This window comes from Manis javanica, chromosome 6 (genome assembly GCF_040802235.1).
Source record: "Manis javanica isolate MJ-LG chromosome 6, MJ_LKY, whole genome shotgun sequence".
Lineage (NCBI taxonomy): Eukaryota > Metazoa > Chordata > Mammalia > Pholidota > Manidae > Manis > Manis javanica.
In genome coordinates, this window is record NC_133161.1 from 86,171,730 (window position 1) to 86,197,658 (window position 25,929).

General features: G+C 40.7%; 2 protein-coding genes and 1 long non-coding RNA gene across 15 annotated transcripts in view; 2 read left to right on the forward strand and 1 right to left on the reverse strand.

The window, feature by feature from the left end:
- Window positions 1-11,655, forward strand: part of GSAP (gamma-secretase activating protein) — a 77,238-nt gene extending 65,583 nt beyond the window's left edge. For 4 of the 13 annotated variants that reach the window (XM_073238959.1, XM_073238960.1, XM_073238957.1 and 1 more), the window contains 7 exons: window positions 804-874; window positions 1,345-1,439; window positions 5,789-5,908; window positions 6,741-6,802; window positions 8,349-8,450; window positions 8,609-8,708; window positions 9,123-11,654. In XM_073238959.1, the coding sequence (XP_073095060.1) occupies window positions 804-874; window positions 1,345-1,439; window positions 5,789-5,908; window positions 6,741-6,802; window positions 8,349-8,450; window positions 8,609-8,708; window positions 9,123-9,214 (642 nt within the window). In that variant the 3' untranslated portion in view covers window positions 9,215-11,654. Of the gene's footprint in view, window positions 1-803; window positions 875-1,344; window positions 1,440-5,788; window positions 5,909-6,740; window positions 6,803-8,348; window positions 8,451-8,608; window positions 8,709-9,122 lie in introns of those variants that run through there. The other 9 variants (XM_037012699.2, XM_037012721.2, XM_073238958.1 and 6 more) reach the window with 8 other exon arrangements.
- Window positions 11,656-11,837: 182 nt separating this feature from the next.
- CCDC146 (coiled-coil domain containing 146) overlaps window positions 11,838-25,929 on the reverse strand; it is a 126,974-nt gene continuing 112,882 nt past the window's right edge. Inside the window, exons 12-19 of the mRNA XM_017668398.3 lie at window positions 25,228-25,316; window positions 24,966-25,130; window positions 23,092-23,316; window positions 21,310-21,538; window positions 17,616-17,744; window positions 16,956-17,093; window positions 13,468-13,716; window positions 11,838-12,155 (exon numbers count right to left, since the gene is read on the reverse strand). Of these exons, the coding sequence (XP_017523887.2) occupies window positions 11,952-12,155; window positions 13,468-13,716; window positions 16,956-17,093; window positions 17,616-17,744; window positions 21,310-21,538; window positions 23,092-23,316; window positions 24,966-25,130; window positions 25,228-25,316 (1,428 nt within the window). The 3' untranslated portion in view covers window positions 11,838-11,951. The remainder of the gene's footprint in view (window positions 12,156-13,467; window positions 13,717-16,955; window positions 17,094-17,615; window positions 17,745-21,309; window positions 21,539-23,091; window positions 23,317-24,965; window positions 25,131-25,227; window positions 25,317-25,929) is intronic.
- The window catches only part of LOC140849934 (uncharacterized), a 62,137-nt gene continuing 59,514 nt past the window's right edge, over window positions 23,307-25,929 (forward strand). The window contains exon 1 of the long non-coding RNA XR_012132361.1: window positions 23,307-23,633. This is a non-coding gene — a long non-coding RNA (uncharacterized lncRNA). The remainder of the gene's footprint in view (window positions 23,634-25,929) is intronic.

Below are 25,929 nucleotides of genomic sequence, written 5' to 3' on the forward strand. Positions count from 1 at the left end.
GATTTTTGTTCAAGCATCACTCTTCCCCATAGTTAATCACATAAAACTTTTAACACTAGATTGTGTTAACAACTCGCAAAACCAATAGGACTGGAAAGAATAGAGATGTAGTCTCAGAAAACTCAGTACCGCTGATTTTCCGTCTCAGCAGATCACTCTTGAGGCCAAGTCTGCCTGCCCCGCCTAGCAGCAAGTAGCCACACCTCCCAGTCCCCTCTCAGGACAGTGGCTGGGCAGCCTTTCTAAAACAAATCCAAGTTGCTGCAGACCTGATTATATTGCATACATGTTATCTTACCTGATTCCAGCCAAAGAAAAACTGAGTGAGAATCTATCATCGAGAATAACTAGCCTTTGTGCTTTTATGGAGACCCTTTCTGATTTGCATTGGTCTGCATATGCTGTGCATAGATTCACGGCTGATGACAGGTCCATGAAGACTGCCCTTTCCCTGTTACTATTAAACCGTAGAAGCTGGACTTGAAGTCAGTCTTCCTCCATGACTGACACTCAGACCTCCATTCTGTTCTGTTGCTCCTTTCTTCTGTCAGCTGTGGGCTGGGGAAGCTTAGCTGGGGCACTGCCCACATAGACAGAGAGCACTCTGCTACACTTGGGGTGCACTTTCAGTCTCTGCATTTTGGGCTCCACTGCCTCAGAATTGACCTCAGAAAGGCTGACTCAGTGTTCGGGCACAGACTGAATGCCTGCTGCCCTGACCGTGCCTGGCAGGACTGTGGAGGGATAGGGGCCCCTGAAGAAAAGGCTGTGAGCGCAGGTAATGGACGGTCTTTACCCTCTAGCTGGACCTCACTTGCCAAATATTGGAAGCCAATTGGAGGAAACATGATCTTCATCCCTTGGTTCTCCACTTGTACGCAAGTATTTCTCACTCCCTTTTTTCATGGTAAACAGAGTTGAAACAACTCTGAATCCTGACTGTTTCAGTAAAGCCTTTTTGAAACTTGCCAGTCGAAAGCAATTCTCTTTCATAACATCGTGTGTCTTAGTTGTTTGTCCAGTGTTTGAAGTTATGCCCTTGTTACATCACCAATCTGCTTTCCCAGGCAGATGGTTGATGAGGAAGGAGAGCCACATGAGCTCCATACTGCCAGGAAGGGGAGTTTAAGTTAATACAGTTTATTGTTTATTTGCCTACTGTCTGATTAACTCCTAGGCATTAGGCTGACGGTCCCCATCATATTTATGAGGCTTTCTTAAAGGCATAGCCTTTCATAATTTGCATGAATTCCATCTACGTGTAGTCCTCAGAGCCACTGTTCAGACAAATGGGGTTTTAGGGCTGAGCTCCTCAGCTGACATGCTGCTTTGTCGTTTTACCAGCAACAGGCGGGCTAGTGCTGCTGAATTGGCAGTCTTTCACATCATGACAAGGATTTTGGAAGCTACTAGCAGTTTGTTTTTACCTCTGCCTCCTGGTAAGTCTTGGCTCTTTTGTCTTCTCTTATAATAAAATTGTTCTTTCTTCTTTCTTTACACAGTCCCTGCACTCTGGCACATTATGTATGGGTTTCTGGACTTGCCCTCCCATGGCTGCAAAGTTGTGTGTCTGGTGACTCTGTGAGAGGTGGGCCTGCAGTTGGTGTCTGCTGGCCAGATCTTCCTGATGATGGAATTGTGCTGTAGCTTGTCACTAACTTTAGGGAGCCTAGGCGGGGCCTCATGCAACTTTCTAGGATACTTTTAATAGATGTTACTGACCCAGGGAGATCTTTCTCTGATGTCTCCAGGCTTAGTTTACCTGATGGACAAATTTAACACTTAGAAGGAATTGGGTCTGGCTGGGTGTCAAAAGTATATGCTTAGAAGCTGATTCTTATGTGCTTAGAAGCTAAAAATTTCCCTTAGGATTTTGAAACAGGACCAGATCGGGCCTCACAACACCCTTGGCACATTTAATTGGTCATTTGTTCATTCAATCAACAAACATTTGTTGAACAATTATTATATATTAGCTGCTGTGCTAGAAATCAGAGCAGTCACAAAAACTAACAAAAGTCAAGTTGGGAACATGTGCATATAAATCAGTATTTGTTATAAAAACAAATAACCTCCTGTTTGCTCTAAAGTGCTGCTTTATGTTCATTACATCTAAGTTCTGACGAGTGCTAAGTTTTATGATAGCTATCGCTACATAATGTATATCAGCCAGTTTTATTCAATTTATTCATTCATATACATCTGCCTATCCATCCATCCATCATTGATTTATTCCTTTGTTCATTCATTTTAAGTCAGTATGTGTGTGGTACCCATTTTGTGCCAGGTACTGTTCTAAGTTCTTTATATAAATTAGCACATTTAATTTTCATAACAATACTATGTGGCAGGAGCTTAAATTGAACCACATTAAATTGTTGGTATCCAACCAGTTTTGACCAACCAAAATGGCACTTGCATGTGATCCCACTTCCCATTTTATAGATGGTGAAATTAAGGTACAGAAAAGTTAAGTTACTTGCCAAATGGCACATGGCTACGAAACAACAGAACCAGTATTTAAATCCAGGCAGTCTGGCCCCAAAATCTGTGCTTTTACCTATTATATGCTGCCTCTTGATTTTTATATTTGAGTGAAATTAGTTGATACTGAAACATTGGCTGTTTCTGGGCCCAGAAAATCCCCATGGCATGTCTCAGTTTCTCTGCAGTTGAGATCTATTGCATACAGTTTGGAATCCTTCACAAGTTCTCTAACTGTACACCTTATCTTATGAGGTCTGCCTATAGTGGAGGTGCAAAGGGAGTTTCTCTAGATTTTGTGGGACTCTGAAAGTGACCATTCATGAGGATAATGGATGGCTTTAAATTATCCCAATGGGATATGAATTGTGAACTGCCCTCTAGAAAGAGTGAAGGGATTTGACAAAAACTGTATAGGGCTTTCGGCTTAAAATCTGAATTATTTGTCATTAACACAAAATATTTTGTGGAGAAATAGATTGACATTTCAGATTTCTTCACCATGAATGTTCAAGCTCCTTTTGTACAGAAACAAAACTGACTTACTGGGGATAATATTATGCCTGGGAGATCATAAAAAAAGTCACTTTCTATAGAACATTGCATTCCTTCACAGGGATGGATAAGGAGGGAAATAGAAAAATGTTATCCATAGTGACTGAGAATTATTATGAGTAGGCTTAATGGCTGGTGTCATGGGTCAAGTAAGGAATAGCAGTTTCTCTCCTTTCCTCTTAAATGTTTGCTTCCTTCATGTGACATGGAAATAGAGGTGGAGTGATGCTGGAAAATGTATGTGTGTGCATGTAAATACAGGGTTTTGGAGCTGGTGCATTTGCAGTTTAAAAGGGGCCTGTGTTCCCCTCACTGGCTAGAGGAAGCCAGGAGCCCTGGAGGATGAGGACTACTGTTGGCTGGGAAAGCTCTCCCTTTTGGGACTGATGCCTACTTTTAGCTAATTTGCTCTGTTGCTTAGAGCTGACATGCAGAGAGGCGGCTAAGAACTGACTGTTGCATTTGGGACTGTGCCCCAGGGAGAGAGGAGGAAGGGTCACCAGGGATCTTCAGGGGATGGACACAGGGCTGCAGAAGTAATTTTGAACCCAGGAAATCTATAGGATTCATAATAACCTTTTATAAACTTTCCTTTAGAAATAATTTCATAACTTTTTTTTTAATCTTGGGAAGAGTATCCAAGTCCTTTTGAAAAATCTCATGTCGTTGATAAGCTGATAAAATGAACTATTTTTTTTGGATTCCGGGAAGCTAGTGGATCCATCCCATTCTTAGCCTATTAACATCTGCTTGTGGGCAGAGTCTGCATTTCATGTGACCCTTGATGTTGCCAGGACTTGGGATTCAAGTCTCTCACTGCTCATGATTCATGTGCTCAGAGAGAGAAAACTCGAGAACTTCTTTGAATTCAAGGCCCTGCTCTTGGGGCATCATTTCTTGTCATGTAAGCTCCTCTGATTAGGTTTTGATTCGTTGTCATTCCCAGCCCAGAGCCATCAGTCTCCACATGGGTCTCAGTGGCCATGCCTCTCCCATCCCTTCCCTGCTTTTCCCTCCCCACGCCCTCCTTGCCTCTCACAAAGGTTCATGCCAAGGCCTCCCAGCAGGTCTTCATGCCTCTTGTAGCAAACTGTTGCTCCAACCTGTTCTTTGCCTGTTGTCATTTAAATATTCTAAAAGTAAAGCTCAAAACCTCTTTCCATTCTGCTCAGAAACTTTCAGTGCCTCCCCAAAGCCTACTAAAAAATTTCTTGCTTTCATTCAGCATTTAACCCCCACCACATGCATTCAGAACACCCTGCACTTTTCCTTCTTTGAACTAGTTATATTAAAAAAAATGTATTTATTTTTGCGATTATTTGATTGCCTGCCTCCTGGCCAGACTGGAAGTGTAGCAGTTGTGCCTGCTTTGCTCCTTCTTGTGCATGCCCTGTGCCCTGTGCATGGAATGCGGTTTGTTGAATTAGCCTTTCCAACCTGACCTTGTGTCATTCCTCCCACCACACCTGATTCTAAATCATCTGGATCACTTAGTTTTTTCTGAACATGCCCCATACTTCCTTACCTTTGGGCCTCTGTTCATATTGTTCCATTAACAAAGCTACCAGTTATTGGAGCAGGATAATGTTATGGTTAAAAGCCAAAGCTAATCACGCAGCCTGCATTTGAATTTCATCTCTGCCACTTTACTATATGGTGCTGGGCAAGTTTCTTAGCTCCTGTGAATCTCATTTATAAAATGGGAATCAGGTCGTTCCCAGCTCAGTCTTGTATGAGCATCAAGTGAGCCAGGGCTTAGGCTGGAGGCCTCGGCATGAGTGTGTATTAGTCACGGTTGTCCTGCCACACAGTAGGCCCTTCATGGACCTAAACCAAAAGCCTTTCTCTACTTCTCAAAGCAGCCCTGCAGGAAGGGTACTGGTGCACCATTTTAGGGAGGAAGAAATTGAGGCTCACACAGGCCTAGTTACTTACAGCTACTTAGTGACAGAGCAGAATCCTAGCCCAGGTCAGCTCATGCCCAGCATTCTTCTACTGTCTCCACTCCACCTCATCTCCACTCCACTCTCCTTATTTCCACTCTCAAGAATTGCACTTATTCCTCAAAGCTGCCCTCACATGCCATCTTTTTCAAGAGGGCTTTTCCCTTATCTTCTCTCATAGATGTTGTTTTTATCATTTATTATTAATAGGGTACTTAGAGCTCTAGATTTCTCAGTGCTTGAGTAGGCCCCCAGCCAGACTTAGTTTTGAGAGTGTTTTCTTCTCTGTTGAATTCCTATAGATTTGCTATCTAACCATATCATTTTAATTCTTCTCTTTGAAAATTTAGTCCAAATAGACCCCAAAAGCCTTTCTCCAAGACATACCTAGAGATCAGGCATATAAATTGTGCTATTCTGGTCCAAAATTTTTCAGCAAAATTATCTGCATCCATCAGCCTTTTAGCCCGGGCAGGGGAGTCTGAAGCTTTTACATTAATTGTTCTCTTTTGCCATCTTACTGTAAATTGCAAACCTATTAAACTATAAAATATTTTTCATCGAGCAGGCCTTGTACTCATGTTCTCTTTCTGCCTAGGTAGGGGCATAGAGTGAAGGGAATGCGTACTTGTTGGGAACTTACTGTGTACCCAGAAGGAATCTCAGACCTTGTCTTCAAGCAGCATTTATTTGACTCTAGGCTCTGAGTGCTGAGCTAAGCACTTTATTAGCATCATCAAACTCATTCCCACTAGAAGGCTGGAGATATTGGCTGCGAAGTTTACCCTCCTGATCTTTCATCCTAGGTTTTCACACATTGCACACGATTCTTGGTGTCCACTGTCTCCCTTTGCACAACTTGCTGCATTATATTGATAATGGAGTGTTGCTTCTCACAGAAACAGCTGTCACAAAGCTCATGAAAGGTAAGAGGCTCTGAATTTGCCAAAGCTCATGTTCATTCTACTGGGCCTGGCTTCCTGGGTGTGGGACTGTGTGGCCACACAGGACCCTCGTGCAGTCAGAAGGGACCCGTGCTAGGTTCAATACTCAGTGTTAAATCTTGAAATTCTTAATATTTGAACAAGGACTCCTCATTTTCTTTTTGCAATGGGCTGCACAAATGATGCAGCTGGTCCTGCTGACTACAGTTCATGTCCTATAACCATCCTTTGGGCTAATATGAAGTGCCTAGCCCTTCAAGAGGCTCCAAAAGGCTCCTCAGTCCACACACAGCTATTACATTCCTGTTCTGTACACAGGGGCACTTGAGGATAGGAGACGCCAAGGCTTATTTCTCAAGAAAATGTCATGAAATGACTTACTTTCAGCTGATTAACTCTGTCATCTCAGAGTTAGACTTGGAAATGCAAAATTGAGGGATACAGTGCTTATGTGAATTTGAACTGCAAGTAAGTTCTGTATTGTAATCACGCTCGCTTGAATTATTCGGTTGTGGTGTTTTATAGGTGAGTTTCGTTAATGTATATTAGAGTGTGTGCCAAGGTGAGGTGTTTTAAGTTAGTAACATGGTTTTGTGGCTGGCAGCCCAATACAGAACATGTTCTATGATATATAGAAACAGAAATCCCTTTTATTCAGAGGGACATATATTAAAATTTTCACAGTGTTGTTAGACTTAGTTTGAGACTACACGTTGGGATATATGTTATCGGGATGAACACTGAAGTGTTATTAGCTTGCTCAGGTATTAAGATGAAGATTTCTGTTTTATTTGCCAATCTTACTTTCTTATAGATTTGGACAACACAGAGAAAAATGAAAAACTAAAATTCAGTATCATTGTGCGGCTTCCTCCGGTAGTACTGAATTATATTTTATTTTCTCCTTAAGTCTTGACATGAACCTTGTTCAATTTCTTCTTGCAAAAAAGAGTATTTACTTGCCTTGGGATATAGTCAATTGAACTGTTTCACTTTTTAGCCCTTTCCAAGAAATTCCATCCATCCCCACCCTCTGTTGGCTGCTCCCTGCTGGACCTTCGGAGTTCTCACTCCTCTGGCTTTGTCCTGCCTTGGCACAGCCCACTCAGAACATCCACCCATTTTCTCCTCTTAGGAAACCACACTAATATTTACATCTGGGAGTGTGAGGGCAGGGAGACGGGAAACATGTGCTTTTGACATTTCAACTGATAAGAAGTTTAAATACAGGTGAGGTCAGAAGGTTTGGGAACTGCATTTCCTCCTGCTGTCATTTCCATCAAAGCAGGAAGACATCCCTGGGTCGAAGGAAGACCGAGAAACATGAGGGAGAGGGTTTTCCAGGCACTTTTTGTTTTTTGTGGGGGACATAAGCTCTCTGAGTCAGAAATACTGTGAAAATATGAAATTCCACAACGAGGCCTTGAGAGCCTCTGACTTGGTGAACTTCCTGATCCCACGAGCCTCGGCCGGCCCTGGGCACTGTTTACATACCTTGAGCACTTGTGCCTCTGGCACGATCCTCCCACAAAGGGATGTCTGTTGCCTTTGTGGACTGCATCGCCTTGCTCTCCCCCCACAGGCTCACTGAAGCACAGGCAAGGACTGAACACAAAGCGTATTTTCCATGGCTGGATCTCTCTGGGGAAAGTCTCTGAACATTTCGTTTTCTCTCTAAATCTGATTTTTTTTTAACCTCATACTCTTATTAGGAAATTAAAATTTTCCAGGCAAGACACTGGCAGAGAATGTGTCTACAACTGTTAGTTTCTTATGAAAATATCACTGAGGGGTGGCATGGAGATACTCAATTTTGAAAATTAGCAGATAAGCTCCGTTTCAGAGGAATTTGGCAACACCAACATATAAAGTGCTTTCTCAGGGTTGCATTTAAGGGAGTGTTTATTCAGAATTCAGAAGCATACAGACCTCATAGGATATGGCCTTTCTTCAAGGGTCATTAACCATAAAGAGCCTGTCTTTTATACTAGCTACTGTGGAATAATACTTTTAAAGTTATGAATAGATATAAGGTACATTTACTTAATGCAGTGTGAGCTATATTCCCCCTTTCTCCATTTTTTAATTTTTATTATTTATTTTTTCAGAATAGTTTTACATTCACAGCAAAATTGAGAAGAAGGTCCAGAGCTTTCCCATACACCGTCTGCCCCACACCTGCACAGCCACCCCCATTCTCACATCCCTCACCAGAGTGGTGCACTGGTACAACTGAGGACCCTACAGTGACTCGCCACTATCACCCAAAGTGCTTGGGTAACATTAGGGTTCACTCTTGGGGTTGTACATCCCGAGTCTGGACAAAAGTATAATGAGATAGATCCATCATTAGAGTATCATACAGAGTATTTTCACTGCCCTAAAAAATACTCCTCTACATATTTTTCAATTTGTGTAATAGCTTTTTGGTCAGAAGATCTGTCGCCTTTGGGATCATCCTATGAGTTCTAACATTATATCTCGGAACCACGTGAAGCTCCTGCTGCAGAACTATAAGAGACAGGTGAGTCCGTGTGAAGGCACAGCCCTGCTATGTGTTTCTTGGATCCTATTTCCCTGTTTCAGCATATGCATATGGACAGCAATTGCAGTTCCTACCCCTTTCTAAATTTGTGCTTGTTTTGGAGAATCAGCTAATACCAAAAGTGGTTTCCCTTTTAGCCTCAGAGTTCTATGATCAACAAGTCCGCATCCAGTGTAGAATTTCTGCCTCTGAACTACTTCATTGAAATACTGACAGATATAGAATCCTCCAATCAAGGTAATTCACTCCTCTGCTTTCAGGGTCCTGCTACTTTTCCCTTGACATGTGGGTCAGCCCCTATCCACTCCTGTGTACCCTTTTCTTTCCATATTATCCCTTACATATAAGTAGGTCCAAGTAGGTCCTTATTGCAATTGGCTTTCCTTAACAATACACAATTTACTACTTAGAGTAAATTACCAAAGGAATAATCACCTTTGAAGTTTTAAAAGTGTTTAGGAAGTTTAAAACCCACTTGATTCATGTGAATGGCCTTTCTTAGTGCTGAGGTTTAATAAATTTTAACAACACATTCTCAGAATAATGTGTTTTTCTAAAATATAAAATAATTACAATTGCTGTGAGCTATGGACACAGTGTTACAAATATTCCGTGGCTTCCTAGTAACTCTTTTCTTTCTTTTTTTTCCAGCTCTGTATGCTTTTGAAGGACAGGACAATGTGGATGCAAAATTTGTAGAGGAAGCAGCTCTGAAACATACCACAATGCTTCTAGGGTTATAAAAGAGAAAAAGCAACTATATCAGCTCCCAATAATTTAATATTGTTCATTGGCTCTACTTCTGCTGAGAATTCTTTTGCAATATTTAAAATTGGTAATAACCAAAATCAGAATATTTGTTGAGCCCTCTGAATTCCAGTTTGTTACTTGCTCAGAGAGAACTAAACTGCTGTACCTCATCCCAGTTTTGAACAGCAGATGAACAGCCAAGTGTAGAGAAATGACAACCAGTCCAAGCAGGCAGGCAATGGCATAAGTGATGTTCTTCATAGTGGCTTATCTTCCCAGTGGCTTCACAGGCCAAAAGCAAGTTTCTCCTGCACTCTGAAGTAAAATATATGCTTAAGAATATAGGGGATGGTGCTTAGAAAAACAAAAACTAGATGTGTCATTGAAAATAATAAATGACAAGTGGAAATATTAAGTCGTTTCATACAAACCATATTTGGAAAGGGCTATTTTTTTAAAAAACTGAATTTGGACAAGGTCAAATCTGCCGATTTCCATAATAGAATAATTTATAACAAATAGCAATTTGTACATACCTATTTAAAAGTAGGATTTGTCTTTGTGATGGTTCAGATAGAACTGTATTATATTAATATCTTAAAGATTATTTTATATTTATAAAAGTTTGATTTAGTGATTCCTTGTCATTTAAAAAAACTGAAAGTTTTGGCCTGGCTTTTTTGTGCTTTGGACACAGCCATTTCCTTTCAAGCAGGAATCAGGAGTCCACAAACATGTTCCCTTAAAGGCCCCCATGATGCCTAACTAGTTCTCCTACTTTTTTTTTCTTTCTTCTACAGCAATTTCATTCTGATTCTTAACTATGGTTGCTCCCTGGGATCAGCCCATAACCCTTTGCTTTTCTCTCTTCACATGATTTCCCTCAGTGAACTTGTGAAATTTTAATGATAAATTATAAATATCACTAACCAGTATAATAATTCAGCTTCTTTTCTAAAATCATCTGAATGTCTGAAAATTGGCCTCTGCTACAGAATTCCCCTTTTTGGTCAAATACTTCATGGTCACCGAGGCTCAAAATCTTGGAGCCATATCAACAAGCAGTGCTGATTTTTCTTTCTTGATGAGGTCATTATTTCTCTTTCCCTACCTTTTTCTTTTCACACTTGCTTTCTCAAGTCATCCATCTGATTTGTATTTGAGATAAACACTAGTTTGAGCCTGTCACCCCTCTGCTCATAATCCTTCAATAATTTGCCATTCATTACAGGACAAAATCCAAACTCCTTCATATTCAAGGTCTTCCAAATTCCGGCCTTGTACAATTCCCCAGTGTGAATATTCTGTTCCAGCCTTTTGTCTCCTTCCAAGCCATGCTCAGGCTATTTCCCTCACCTGGAATCCCCTCTCCACTCATTAAAGTCTCATTTATGCTTACCAGATAAAAAGGTCTGATCCAGTGCACTGTGACACCTTACCCCCCACAACCAGCAGCACATGTAATCCTTAGGCATCTATCCCTTCGGGATTTTTAAAAATTACTTTTCTATTGTTAGGTCGTTAAGCTTCCTAATGTATACTTTTTGAATCCCTAATGTGATTGTCAATTCCTACAGCAAAGGAGCTGTATTAAGGTATACAGTATTTCTTTGTATTAACCACACGAGCTCATACAGTGTTACTTATCCTAGGCACTCCCAAGTAATTGCTTTTTAGTAATTCAGAAGGCAATAAGGTTAGATTCAGGACTTGTATACTGAGAATGAGATGAGATTTCCCTTCAATTTGGCAGGATGGGGGCTTGGAGATTTTGTTTGATTTAGCAAAATAATGTGATATTTCTCACTCCCAGAGTTGTGAAAGAAAATTCAAAACTTATACCACTATGAAATAAAGGCAGTTTGAGCATAATAATGGATATAAATTTACAGGTTTCACATATACATGTGCATTTTCATGAGAAAATATAAAAACAGAATTAGGGAAATATACTTGGATGAAATACAACAAAGTTAGATTAATGAAGTAAGTAGAACTGGCCTCATTTTCAACTCTTTCACATGCAACATTATAAATGTTTTCATTGAAATTTTGAAAAATCTGGTATCAGAACTTAATCACAAGTTTATTTGCATATAACATTGTGAAAAATCTAGATTTGTAAGAAAGATAAATTAAGGCACAATTATTTTTGCAGCAAATGGATTCTTTACCTGCAGAATCACCATAACATTACCTTTAACATGACAAGCCTTCTCTACTTGATAGACTTCTCTTTTTCCTTGATGTAGATTTACCAACACCAGCTTCAAATGCAACTATTCATTTAATGAAGTGAGTTATGCCCCTGTAATACCTGGGATATTTTCTTTTTCAAACAATCATTCTTTCTCTTTAAAGTGAGTAATTTTCAACAGTATTTGCTTTTTTTCTTGAATAAACAAAGACCATTCTGCCAATTTCTGTGTGTCTTTGAAAACTGATTTATTTTTATTACATTTTTATAGCACCTGGCTTGCTATATATTTCCAAAAGATAGTCAATCTGTAGGATGCAAAAGAAAGATATAAGCAATGCAAATACATGCTTTGACATAATTATGGGACAATTCTATGTCTTGCTCAAGGAAGCCATATTGTTCACTGTTGTCGATCAATTGTGGATAATGTGATCTGTCTGTAATTTAGAGCTATTATGCCGACTTTGCCAGCTGGATATGAGGAAGGCTGGTTGAAGTGTCCCGTGAGAAGCCTGGATCGGTTCACACCTTCAGATCTCAATGGGCTTCATAACAGGTTTCCTTATGTGTCTCATATTGGCCCCAGGTTCACTGGGCTTGAAAGGAGCCAGAGCGCCATATGGTTTTGGCAAAGGAAGAGTGGCCTCTGCCTCTGGGATGTATGCATTTGGACGTGGTTCTGCAGTTGTGTAAACACCATTGGGCAGCTGGCGATTATCTGCTTCCAAAGACTCCTGCAAAGAATGAGTTTTCCTTTTCAGTTTCCTGAAAACTCTAGTGAAGTCACTTTATCCTCAGGGCCTACCAGGCACAGCTGGGTCTGAGCAGTTCAGGCTGTGCTGGCTAGTATTCCCCCAAGGGATGGGAGGGCATGAGGGTGGAGTCACCAATCTCACCCCCACACATAGTGTTGCATCTCATTAGAATGACCTGCATTGCTCAAGCATCACTCTGTTCTTGGATTTATGATTTGTCATAAACTGGCTGATGGGTCCTAAAATCACTATATTCTAGTGTGAATTATTTTCATGTTTTTGACAAAGGCAGGATAATTACTTCCTTTGGTAAGGCATTAGTGAGCAAATGTTACAAAGGAAGAGATAAAGATCAAAGCAGAACCAGAGGAGAAATTGGTCAGCAGCCTACTTTGAGTCTCAAGGTCTTCAAGATTCTGCCTGTGCTTCGGGAAAATAGAGGAATCTCTTATAGCATTAACAAGAACTCTAAATAATGGAGAGATAGAAATGACAGCTGGACACCACAGGTAAAATCTGCCCCCCAAAATATAGTTTACAGGCAGTGTAGAAATTATAAATCAGACACTGTTTTCAGCTCTTCTTAGAATGTGTTTGCAATGCACGTTTTTCTTGGGTTAGGGAGTAAAAAATGATCCTTTGGGGCATGTCTCCTCGACAGTCTGAGAGTGAGTTGTAGGTCCCAGGCATGTAGTTTCCTTAGAAAGAGATGCTTAATTCCATTCTAAGAACATTGAAAGGCTATGGGAGTAGGCAGAGGAACTGGGCACTAGACTTTAAGGTGGAGTCAGGGACAGACCTAGACTTAGGCCAGTGACTGGTGAAGATAGGTGGGGCCCGAAGGCCTATGAGGCACTCTAGGTGCAGTCTGCAGATGCTGTGACAGTTCGTGTGCTGAAGGCCTGTGCATGCTATGACGCCACAGCAGACAGACACAGAAGAGTAAGCTGTGGTCTGAGCAGAGGTGCAAGGATAGGGGTTGAAGGTCTAAGGACAAAACCAATGCCAGCTGGTCATGGTCATGGCAGTAGGAGTCCGTGGTGTTCAGCCACACCGGCCCGGGGTGTCAGCCTGCAGGGTGGCCCCTGGGGTTTGCTGAGTGTTCTTCAATGCGCTCTGGACCAGCTGTGCGTGGACTTGTCTACATAATATCTTAATTTAAAACTTCTTTCCAGCGACTATCAGGAAATGACATGTAGTAAAGTGGGAAATTTTTCATGCATTTTGGGAGGATTGAAACCCTTAGAAACAGCCCTTCCTGTTTATATGCAATATAGAAGTCAAAGCTTACCCGAGACTTTTCAGCAATGGCCAAGGCATATATTTCTTCATCTCGAAGTACCTTCAGCCATTCTCTCTCAATCTCTTTTTTGAGTGGCAGACCCTTTTCCATCCTGGAACTGCAGGAGAAGATGAAGTCCTCTTTCTCCCTGACTTCCTTTTGGAGTTCAATGGCCAGAGCTTGTTTCATGGACAGCTCAGCAACGAGAGCCATCATTTTTTCAGTAGCATCTTTGATCTTTTTCCGGTAATCATTCATCTGGAATTAGAGAGCCCAAGGCTTAGCCTATGAGTACATTCCATGACAAGTTGGGGAAAATGGCAGGCTGTCTATAATGGTGAAGTATTCTTGCATGTAGGAAGAGTTTAAGTGAGAATTCATAGAACATGAGACTTGGAGGAGACTTCAGAGATTGAGCCCTACACCCTGGCTGTGTAAGTAAGGATGAGGGAAAAGAAAGAGATTTGTTCAACTAGTTAGTAGATTTTCAGGTGGATACCATTGAGGCAAATAGTTTACTCTATTTTTAAGAGGTGATGAGGGGGAATGAATGTTCTTGATAGTCTCAGTTCTGGCCTGCTTTTGCCATGTTATTAATTTGTCATTTATCCAATGGACAAAAACTATATTGAAAAGTGTCTCTTGGATAAGATAGTCAGCAGAGGTCCTGCATTGGCAATGATTTTTAATCACACCTCAACTGTTTGTATTACTGATCATAATTCCTGGGTGTTGTTGTTATTAGATCATAAGCAAGCATGAGCTGAATTGGGGGAAATATGAACAATAATTTGAAATGAAATGTTTCTGGCTGCTTGTGGGTGTTTACCATTTCACATCAGCTAGTTAACATCAAAGAATGAAAAGATAGGGCTAAATGGAATAATTGATTTTAAAAGACAGAAAAGAAGTAAAGCTGGAATTGGTGGTTGCTGGAGCTCTGGCCTAGGGCACAGCCTTTCAGGGTGGCCATGGCCTTGTGGGGGCTGTGGGTGGTAACTCCTCCAACCCGCCGGCATTGCCACATCACCATGCTTTATTTTATTTTATTTCATATTCTGTTTCGCTGCTGACATTTTATTTGTGTTTGGCTATTTGGTTATAGTCTGTCACCCCTCAGGCATGTACTCTTCCTGAGGACCAGGACTCTTTATGTTTATCGTCATATTCCCAGTCTCTGGAATAGTGCTTGAACATAGAAGGCACCAAGCAAAATTAAAATTGAATCCTTGTTAAATGAAAGAATGAATTCATTTTTAGTCTATTTTAATCCTTCAATCCTTTGGACCAGGGTAAATTGGGATATGAATATGAGCTTCCAAAAATTTCACCTGACCTCAAAATACTTTCCTCTCCTAACAGAGTATACGCTGGTCTAGGTACATTTACTCAGAGAAATAATGCTGCTAATGATTTACCTGCCTCTGAAAACAGAATGAGTGGTTATTAAGTGCACACTTTGTCTCCTAAGGGAGTAGAGGATATAATTTTTAAAGCTCATGTACACCGCAGTAATTTTTAGGAAGCATATATTGAATAAATAGACTACCATACAAAGCTTCAGTGGTGAATCATTATCTCTATGTTCAATTTCATTAATCAGCCACTGCACACTTGAGTGTTGTGTGTGTTTATGTGTCCAAAACTAGCCAACCACCCTTCTCCCTCAGTATGTCAAAAAAAGGATGGTATTATTCTGGGTTGCTCTAAGTCTTTGCCGCAATTTCCCATTTTCCCTTCATTGAGGAAACTTGCAGAAAAGCTGTAAGCTATCTAGGAAAGCTGAGAGATTTGAGACATTCATTCTTTCTGAGCATCCAGAAGAGGCTAGGCCATTTCTACTCAACTATGTAATACTTGCAACAACTTTAATGGATATCATAGCCATTTCACAGACCAGGAAATGTAATTCTAAGATCATTTATGTATCTCTTTTAAAGACACTGGCTAGTATTGGTGAATCCAGCTCTGGGACCTGAACAGTTTTCTACCTTCCAGCTTTGTCTACTATGAGATAATGATTTTAAATGAAAAAAAAAAAAAAAAAAAAAAGAAAGGGAAGCCTGGTAAGGAGCACAGCAGGCAGGGAAAGGGAAGGCAAGTAAATCCCCAAGACAGGACTCAGCTTTGTGGGAGCACTCTTGGCCTCCGGCACGGTTGCGGTGGTGAACATTTGCATTTCTTCAGCATCATGGCTGACTTCTGGAGAGACTCTGCCACTATAGCTCTGACAAGCCAGCTCTCAGCAGAAACTGACTTCCCCCAAGGAAAAGCAAATTCATTTTGCAAAAGGAAGGAAGGCAACACTTAAAAAAATACTGGACACACTAATTCAGGCAAAGTTCATGAGCCTAAAAAAGTCCAACATTTCTCATTTTATGAGGTAAAGTTGTGAATTGCACAAGTGCCACTGGACTGATCAGCTCCCTAGTGGAAGTCATCGGGGCAGAAGTACAAAAGTGTGATGAAGGAGGCTGGAGATTTACAGTAATCTCCTCTGTAGTGTGCCAGAATTGTGTCTAGAACGGGATTGACTGTTGACTTATTCAATAAATATTTTTCTATAGTTTAGTTTCAGGATGGGAACTGGGGAAACTAGGAAGAATGAGGGGCAGCCAAGACCCTCAGGAGCCCAGAGTCGTGTGGGAGTTCCCATTTTCTGTTTCTTCTCCGTCTCCCTGCACTACACCGTGTGGACAGTGTGTCCCTCCTTTTTGTGCTGCTCTCAGGCATACCTCGAGGGGAGCACATAGCGGGTTCAGGAGCTGTCACTGACTAAGAATCCCAGGTTGCCACCCTGGGTGCTCCAAGGGGTCAGAGGCCAGGTGAGCAGCAGCTCCTCTGCCCACCCATTGAGTGAGGTCCTGCTGCTCTGAGCCCCCACCTCCCTCCCGCTGGCTGCCCCTTTCCAGGGAGCTCCTCACACTCCCAGCCTAGCCCTGTGGCTCTGACTCGACAGACCCCATATCTTAAGCTTATGAAATGAGGAAGCTCCATGTTACTGGCCTTCCCCACTAATGGGCCTGGTGTTGCCCCAGCCCATGGTGTAACAGGCTCGGGTGTGTGACTGCTGTTCTCTCTGCTGGCCCCCTTTCACTGCTGGCCGGGGTTCTGCACTGGGACTGTGCGTACACAGGCCACTAGGTACGTGAGGCCCTCATGCTGAGGGACTAGAAAAGATTCACCTTGGCACGTGAAATATGAAGGTGATACTACAGTTGTCATATGTGACGAGGTGGCCTGTTAAGTGAAATTGCATAGTACCATTGAAAACCTTAGGTTTTCCCACTGTAAACTGAATTCATTCAGGGAACAAGATGGAAACTTATCTTGGACAATTTGCTAAGAATAACATTTTTAATTCTACATCTTTATGTTTCTCTAGGCATAAAGCCTTCTCTCTCCAGTACTTCTCTCAATAAATAAAGCTGACTGTGGAAAATGAAAGGTAATACAGGAGGGAGGACAGGACAAAGAAGGCAGGGGCGGAGACAGACCTTCTTGACTAAGAGCAGCGTGTCCTGCTTATAGGCCTGAGTTTTGCTGCAGAGTCGGTTGGTGAGCCGGGAGACCTGTTCGTAGATAAAATCCTTCTCCAGTAACTTCTCCTCCTTCCTGGCAAGCTGTAGTTGCAGCTATGGTCAAAAACAGTATCAGTAGGAAGGGGGCAAAAAGTCATGCAAATAAAAATCTTTCCTAATTAGAGTAGTATTCTGTCTCCCCCTGAATGAAGACACATTGCTTTGTAGCTGCCCAGAACCCTCTGCCCCAACCCCATCCTGAGATCTCTTGGGAGGCCTTCCTCATGAGAACTTTCCTCCCGCAGTGGAAAGCAGCCCTCAGCCCCACTTAGTCTCCGTGTTGCTGTTCCCCTGATGTGCTGCCATCAGGAAGACAAATTAATCCATTCACGATGCCAGAATTGCTCCTCTGGGCTATGAGACAAAGGTGGGCATCCCGAAACCACTCAATTTTTGCTGCTTTTGTTAAGCATCTAAAGTCAAGCTTAAGTTTTGTTATTGTACTACAATGAAAGGAGTACATTAGTGCCTAGAATAGAGGGAGAAGTCTGTCTGTGTAAGAATAAATGGTACTGCAGGTTTCTGTGACACTGGTCAACAGGGGGCTAACAGTAGAATGTAAGAAAGAATGTTTACCTCATCTAATTTTTTGACCATCTCTTCTTCAGTCATGTTTTTCCCTGGAAGGAAGCGGGTTCTGTTCTTACCCTCAGGATTTGCAAACTGTTTCTCCAGGTCTCTTATTCTGTCTGTACACTGTGAGAACTATTAAACAAGAAAAAAATATTAACTCTCTTGCTCAGTCAATCTTAAAATCACATAGCCCAGGATCTGTAGCCTCCACTTTTAGGACCAGCCTAGGCAAACAGGGAACAGAACTCCTGGGAGCTCCGTGGGGATCTATGGTCAAGCAATGTTTCTACTCATGGTACCGTGAGGATGGTGCTGTAAAGGAGCCTGCAACCCAACGCTTCTGAGACCTCAAAGGAAAAGCTGATTTACAACCAGCTCTTTGATTACTTCCCATTTTGTGTCATACTGAGGATGCTGTGTGGTTGCAGAGCTCAACCTATACAGACTTGACCTCTTGCAGATTGTTACAGAAGCTAAGGTAGACAACACACAAAGTATGTAACCTAGTAGACCCCAGTTTAAAATCCTTTGCTGGCAATAGGTTTAATGGCTTCCTGAATAATTAAGATCTTAATTACTAGGTCAACACAATGTGTGGTCTATGCAGAAGAGCCTGAAATATTTATATATTTTTTGCTAAACACCCAATATAATGTCTTATGTATCAACTGTATTTGTTGAATCAATGAGACTTTGGAGGTAGATGGAAGAAACATGGAGCTCCCAGGTAGGAGTGACAGCCACACTTGGTTTTGTTTGATGGGGAGAAGTGTGGAACATGGTAACAACCAAGAATCATCATTTTCAGCTTTACTACTGAAAAATTGTATTATCTCAGACAAATCATTTATCTTCTCTAAACCTTAGTTTTCTCAGCTGTCATTTGAGAAGATAAGGCCCAATCTCATGGGGTTGATCCATTAAATGAGATAATATATTTAAAGTACTTTATAACATATCCAAGAGTGATACAGGTAGAATTTAAATTTTTAAATTTTTGCTCCTCCTTCTGACAAAACAAATTTTAAATGGTGACATATTTTTTTTTCTTTTTCTCCCTCTCTCCACACTCGGTAACTGCCCTTAATATGGAATTAAAGTATACATACATATGTGTGTAATTAAGCATTTGTTGTATTTATTACTAATAACACTTAATGTTATTTTTCTTAATTAAGAAATTAAATAAGAAACAAAAATATGGTATCTATCAAAGTTGTGCCTGGATTGATTTTATTTCCCCCATGGGCCTTTGAGGAAACCCTGTTTACTTTTTTACTATAAAATGGTGTTCTTGCATTTTAAAGTAGTTTACTTGACTTAAAAGATCCATAAAAAGAAGCTGTTACTACAAGCACCAGGCAAATACGACTCTTGATAATCCTAGGAGGTGATTAAAAACTGTTTTAAACAACTGAAAAAAAAAATGCAAACCTTAAGAGAATTCTGAAATGAAGCAAAAAAATGGGAAGACTGTGAGAAAAAAAAATACAAAACACAGCAGCTGTAACAAATAACAGGATGTGATGGGGTTCCGGCACTCTGAGACAGGGTACAAAAATGGGTTCCTGAAGCTCAGAATTTCACATCATGTCCTTCAAAGGGCCCACGTGATTAAGGCTGAGTAGACAAATAATTAAGTGCAGGTTGAAAACTAATGGAAAACCTTCTACTCAACTGTTCTTAAGCTGAGAACTAATGCTGGTGGGAGAAATAACTGATGGTAAACTCACAGCCTATATATCTCAGTTCATATGCAGTCAGAATGGTAAAAAGGCTCACATCAGGCAGGACAGACTATCATTAAATGCATAGTATTTTCCTCTTGAGTAAATTGAGTTCCTATATCACACTGGGCAACTGGTTTCATATAATGAAATGCAAAGTATATATATATATTTTTTAAGAACGACTAATTTTATCCATGGAAAAGAAGTATTGATCTGCAATTAACACAAATAAAATGCTTACATAACAAGAGAGTGAATTTTTCTGTCATGGAACTAAGGAATTGAGAGTCCTTTTGTTCTGTTGGGCATCTGCATAGTTTCATGTGGGCAAAGAGAGCCCTGAAACTGTGCTTGGCAACGAGCTGGAGGGAGCCAAATTATTCTGTAGGATAGAGTGAGCAAGTGTGTAGTGCCTGGGGTAATAGAGTTATGGAGGTATGGATGCGAGTTGAAAGATGGGAAGCCAAGCCAGAGCAATGGAGCTAGGCTGGGGATTGCATGAGAAATTCACCTGGGGACTGACTGGTCCCAGGGATAGAGTGGCCCTACTGAACTTTGAAGGACACAGAGGTCTGATATTTAATTTGAAGTTCTTTGCATGTCTGTAATGTGCCCCTCATGTTGTTGCCCAGATCTTCAATAATGTCAGTTAACAGAGGCCTTGCATGAATGGTCTTGTGTAATGCAATGCAGGCTGCAGGAGTGAGTCCTGAGTCTGCCCTGATGTGGCACAGGCGCTGTGTGTACAGCTGATAAAGGGATGCCCTAAGTGAACCACTCTGTGGAAGCAGGAGGCAGAGCCACAGGAATCCTGGGGAGGCCATGTGCGAGACCTGTGTCTGGCCAGTCCACCTAAATTGGAGCTACACTAATTGAAGACACCAAAGTTACAGTTTAAAAATCAAACACTGGAATCAGAACCTTGGCATATTTGTACAAAATAAAAGGCTCTATCACTTATGTAGCATATACACAAGTGGCATAAAATATGAAAGCAAACCCATCATCTGATTCCACAGAGTCCTGTGAGTCCCCATTGACATGATTAAATTTTAAAAAGGACCCAAAACTCTGCCTACAACATCAACTAATGAAAACAACTTATTTGTACACTTAGGAAAAGATGGGAAAGATCTCTTCCAGGTTTTTGATAATTTTAACAGTGATTATATGTTGGGCATATATTTTTTTTTCTTCAAAATTTTTATATTTTTTGAAACTTCATTAACTGAACCTATCTTAGTTTTATAATCAGAAGAAATCTGAAAGCAAGCCTGATATTAAAAAAAACATAGGTTAAAAGTTGTACCTGTTATATTGAGACAATGGAAAAAGTTTAGGGCACAAATTAAAAATTTTTTCTTCTAGTTTCATAAAAAATCAACTATTAATGTGAAGAAAGTTTTGTTTGTTTAATTATTTCATGTTTAAATTTTTGGCTTTATTTCACCTATGTCAGAGACCAGATTATTCAATTACAGAGAAACTGCAGGGGTTGATAAGGAGTCTAATTATATGCAATTGCCATTTAAGAACAAGAACAACCTTGGCTTCAGAGGACAAGAGTACCCAAATTAAAGAGCAAGATGGTCCCCCTAATCTTTTCAGCAAGTATAAGAAATAAGTGTGCTGGCAGTAGTGAAAGCTGGGGATTACTTAAAATTTGAGCTATGAGGAAGCTGAGCTGGAACTGAAATTTGGGAGGGTCTAAATTCCAAGAATGGCATAAAATGCTTCATGGGAAACAAAGATAATCTGTAGCTTGGATACTTAAAGCACAAATTCCACCTCGGAACAGTCAGTTTTCAAAGGCATTTTTAAACAACATGTGTAACTCAAGGATTCTTCTAGGTACTAGAGTGGCTCAGTTTGATTGACATATAAGAACTTCCATGACCTCCAAACCAATAAAGGAGGAAATAAAAAGTACATAGTCCCAGGAAGTGTCTCATGAACCCTCTTCCCACCTGAATCTGGAGCACTGCTAAGTCGGCATCCAGTGACCTCTTGGCAGGCAGTAATTGCTGGGCCACATGAATCTGTCTTTGTTTCTCAGCAATCTTCAGTTTCAGGAATTGGATTTTTTCTTCTAGGACGTGTATTTCAATTTCTCCATTTAGTTTCATCTTCTCTTGGATATTTATTTTTTCATAAAAAATACATACTTCTTCTTCCCGCTCTACCAGCTGCACACCACTACAGTCAAATTGAGAGGCAGAGGCTAAGAGGATGAGGAGACCATTGCTTTCCTAGTCATTGTGTTTCCCTCTGATTTTGGGCACAAAGTACACATCAGTATTACATATTTCCAGAAGACAATGGATATTTACCATTGACTTTTTGGTTAAACCCCACACTTAAATTTTTTCTGGGGATAGGAGAGGGAGGGCTGTTTAGCATCTTGACTCTGAGCTGACCATGTGGTTGGCTGGGCACAGTATCTCTGCAAGTCCCAGAGGTTTTCCTCGCGTGGGAAAGAATGCCATCTCCATGCATGAACAAAGTCATCCCATGATCTGATTTTCTGCAGACCCTCTTCTTAGGTCAGACTTGCTAACCAGGGTCTGGCCAGATGTACTCAGGCAGGGGGGCCAAGGAAAGTGTTTCTGCAGTGATTCTGTTTTATGTAACTTGCCAGGCCCATTAGGTCTTTTAAAGTTGAATATTTCTGATGCAGATTTTCCCCTGAAGAGGCAAAATTCTGTCCTTTGTAAACCTGCCAGGGGAAAGCCCCCCAGCCTTGTGAAGAGAATATGGGGAAGAAATGATGTAATAATTTTCTAATTCTAGTCCTACAGATCTGAATAGGGCTTGGGAGCACACTGCTTAAGTTCTTTGGTTTGTGCCAGAAATCAAATAATAGAACATTTTTCCCCCTAAGGAAAATGCCTGCCAGCCTTTCGAAAAAGTGTTCTTCACAGCCCTGAAGTTCTTCCCACAAACTGCACATCCATTATACCAGAGTTCATCTTTAAGTGCTTCTATTTCTGTCTCTCTGTCCTTCTTCGAAATGTGTACACATAGTTGTATTTGGCTAATCTTAGCTCTATAGTTTATCTAATTTGCACTTCATTAGCCCTACTCGTGATCTTCTCTGTTCTCTTTAGGACAGAAGCCAGGAGCGAGTCTTTACCACATTTTTGTGCTTTCAGGGTTTACCACTTAACACAGAACACAGCCTTACACAGGGCAGCACACAAACAACGTTTGAAGGAAAAAAAATCGACATCAGATGTAATTATTATAGGGTTCTGCGATCATATATATGCCAGAGCATAAGCAGCTTGGGAAAATGGCTGAAGATGTACTTGATTAATGATGTAACTAGCCTCGAAGAAGTAATGCTACTCCTAACGTCTTACTTGCTGAGAAAATGAATTGGGAGAATGGCTTAATAAAACCATAATAAGAGCAAATCTATCACAAAAATGGAAATGGGAGCCAAAGGCTTACTTGTATCAATTATACTTAAATAATCTGATGGCATCAGAGGCATCCTGAGAAAGGGCTTCGATTTTCAAGCAAGCCACTCCCCCAGCCTTAACTCTTTGTCCATCTCTTATGAGGACAGTTTCTTATTTTCAGGCAAACATTCAGCCACCCACCACCATTCCAAAAAGCTAATGTGATCAAACCTTGTGTGCAAAGCTCCCTCACTATCCACTGTCAAGTATTGATAGAAAAAAGAGCAACATTCCTAAATTGGATCTTTGGGTGCTTTGTTCTTAGATTAGGTTCCTGGTTTCTACCTTTCATTTCGACACTGAATGGCTTTCTCGTATTTTTTCCGAAGCTGCACCATCTCCTCTTCAATCATTGTGATCATATTGACAAGTCTGTCATTGTTACCTAACTGAGCTTCCTTCTTCTCTTGCAGTTCCTGAAGTTTTGCTACAATTTTGCACACATCGTTTTGCATGCTTTCTCTGATGGTAACATTGTTGGCATGTTTCAGCATCGAATTCTGTAGCTTTCTTTAAAAATAATGAGAAAATGGGTAAGATAATTTCCTCTACTTTCTTTAAAAAACGCTGAAGACTCCTGAAACACAAGCAGTATCAAAGTAGCTCTCGCTTTAGTATGAAAAGACACAGCAGGTCAGTAGTACCTTGCATCCCTAGTTTTGCCAGTTTCTGTTACCACGGGCAACCGTGGCCCAGAAGCAGATGGTCCTCCTGACGCAGCGTCAGAAGGCCAGTAGTCGCCTAACGCTGAGTCAGGAAGCCTGCATCATTCACCTCACTTCCTCTCATCTGTAGGCATTTTATCATCTCACATCGTCATAGGAAGGGTGAGTACAGAACAATATTTTGAGAGAAAGAGCAAGTACACTGACATAATTTTTATAGAGCATTGTTATATTTGTTCTATTTTATTATTATTGTTAATCCCTTACTGTGCCTAATTGACAGTTTAAACCTTATATGTTCAGGGGGGAAAAAAAAGGTTTGGTACTATCCGCGGTTTCAGACATTCACTGGGGGTCTTGGAATGTATCTCCGGTGGATAAGGGGAGGACTACTCTAGTAATAATGATATTCGTCGTATTAAACTCTTCAGGAATTTCTGTAATCTTTCCAGGTCTCATTCCTCCTTCCATCCAGATTAGGACATGTTTTTATTGTGCCCCACGCCTCGGCTGCCCTGCTTTATCAAAGCAAGGGACTGCAGTAATTCACTTACTGCTCTGTCATCCTCAGGGGGCTGTGCTCCCTTAGGGCAGAGGTGGTTCTATCTGATAATGTCCATCGGATCTAAGGTAGTTCCTGACTTACCATAGCATCACAATAAATGCATGGCCTCTCTGAATTATATCGTACTTTCATGTATGACAAGAATCTAATTAGGAAATTGGATTTGCCTTTTCATACCAATTCCCTCCCCAGACATCCTCCACCCCCCACTACTCTATATACAAGAGCTCATTTCGTAGTACTTTTATAAAAGGAAAATGGGCAGTAATGGCCACCAGAAAAAGTTCAGATTGTATAGACTCAGTAGATCAGGGACTAAATGTAAGTGAAAGAATCCAACGGATCTTGGCACATGGTAAATAACAATTAGAAAAACAACCGGTTGCCTGACACTTCTGAGCATTTTTACATGATTTAACTCACTCCATAATAAAAAGTGACTATTTTTTGGGACAGGAAAGTGAGTCCAGAGAGCTAGGGTAGCTTGCCCAAGGTCACAATTAGTAAGGGGCAGGCAGGGCTGGGGATTTGAGTCTGAAGTTAGCTGTCTTAACCACTCTCTATGCTTCTGATAAGCAGGTTAAATGCTTTATAATTAGGGATGCTCATTAATAAATATTTGATCTTCTAATTTTAAGTGCAAATTATCAAACTTTTGCTTTTCTTTCTAATTGGGTAAATGAAAATAAAAATAGTAAGCATAATTATATAATGTAGTTTTTCATTCACTTAAAGTATGGCTCCCAAACAGAAACACAAGGAATCACTTTCAGATGCTTAGATTGTCAGCTGTAAAAGCAAGGTGATTAAGCAAGGGCGTTCCTACCTTTGGAAAAGGCTTTCTTTTCTGTTTTATTATCCCTAGGGTATTCAAGAGTTCAATGAATAAGAAGAGAAGCCTTTGAAAGGACAATAGTTATAATACTTACCTTTCTTGAGTAACTGCACTGTTTCTTAAAATTTCCAATTCATTTAATGACATTTTATGCCTTTCTCTTATTTCATTTACTTTCTGGTGAGCTTTGTGAAGTAAGTTAACAAACTTGTTTCTTTCATTTTGCATAGTGTTGTACAATTTAGCAAACTCTCTGAGTCTGTGAAAATACAATTGTTTTTGAAACTTGTCACATAAAAACCTGTTCCCCCTCCCCCCCCACCTAACTAGATAAAACTGCCATGTAATTATTTTACCTCCGATGAATTTCACGATTTTTCTTCCTGTGTATCCTGATTTCAAGATCTTTTGCTTTAATCTCCTTAACAGTGCTGGTATATTTTTGCTGAAATATAAAAATTATGGGTGAAATTAAAAAAAAAAAAGCCCACCAGGAACAACATGTAAATACTCCCAGCCTCACTCTGTCTCATTCCTACCCACTAAGGAAAATTCTGTCTTGCGCAGCTGGGTTGTGTAGATCAGGGAGAAGTGAGGACGAGATGAAAGCTGCCTGGCTAGCTGAACTGAACTGTATCGGCTAGGACGAAGGGTAAGGAAGAGTAAGGACAGGCAGAAAAGAGCCTGCCTAGGCTGGGTTTGAGGACAATTTCAGGGAACTTCTGAGAGACCTAAAGAGTGATTGTGGACTGTGGCATTGGGCTGGGTAAGTGAAGAGTTTGTAGATAGATTGAGGGAAGAAGATTTGTAGTTAAGTTTTGACAAATGCCATGAATTGCACCCTTGGTGGTATTTTGTGAGGGACTGAAGCCATGATTTTAAAGCGCTTTTCCATTCTCTGTATGTTAGGTGTGTTTTTCCACAACAAAGCACCATGCTAGAATGTTACACCACAGCAAGGTGTTACACAGTGTTACACAGAATATTTTAAAACACAGAAGTTATATTTCCAAAGTCCTAAAATATACCAAGTACTAAATAAACTAATTGTGTTCTTC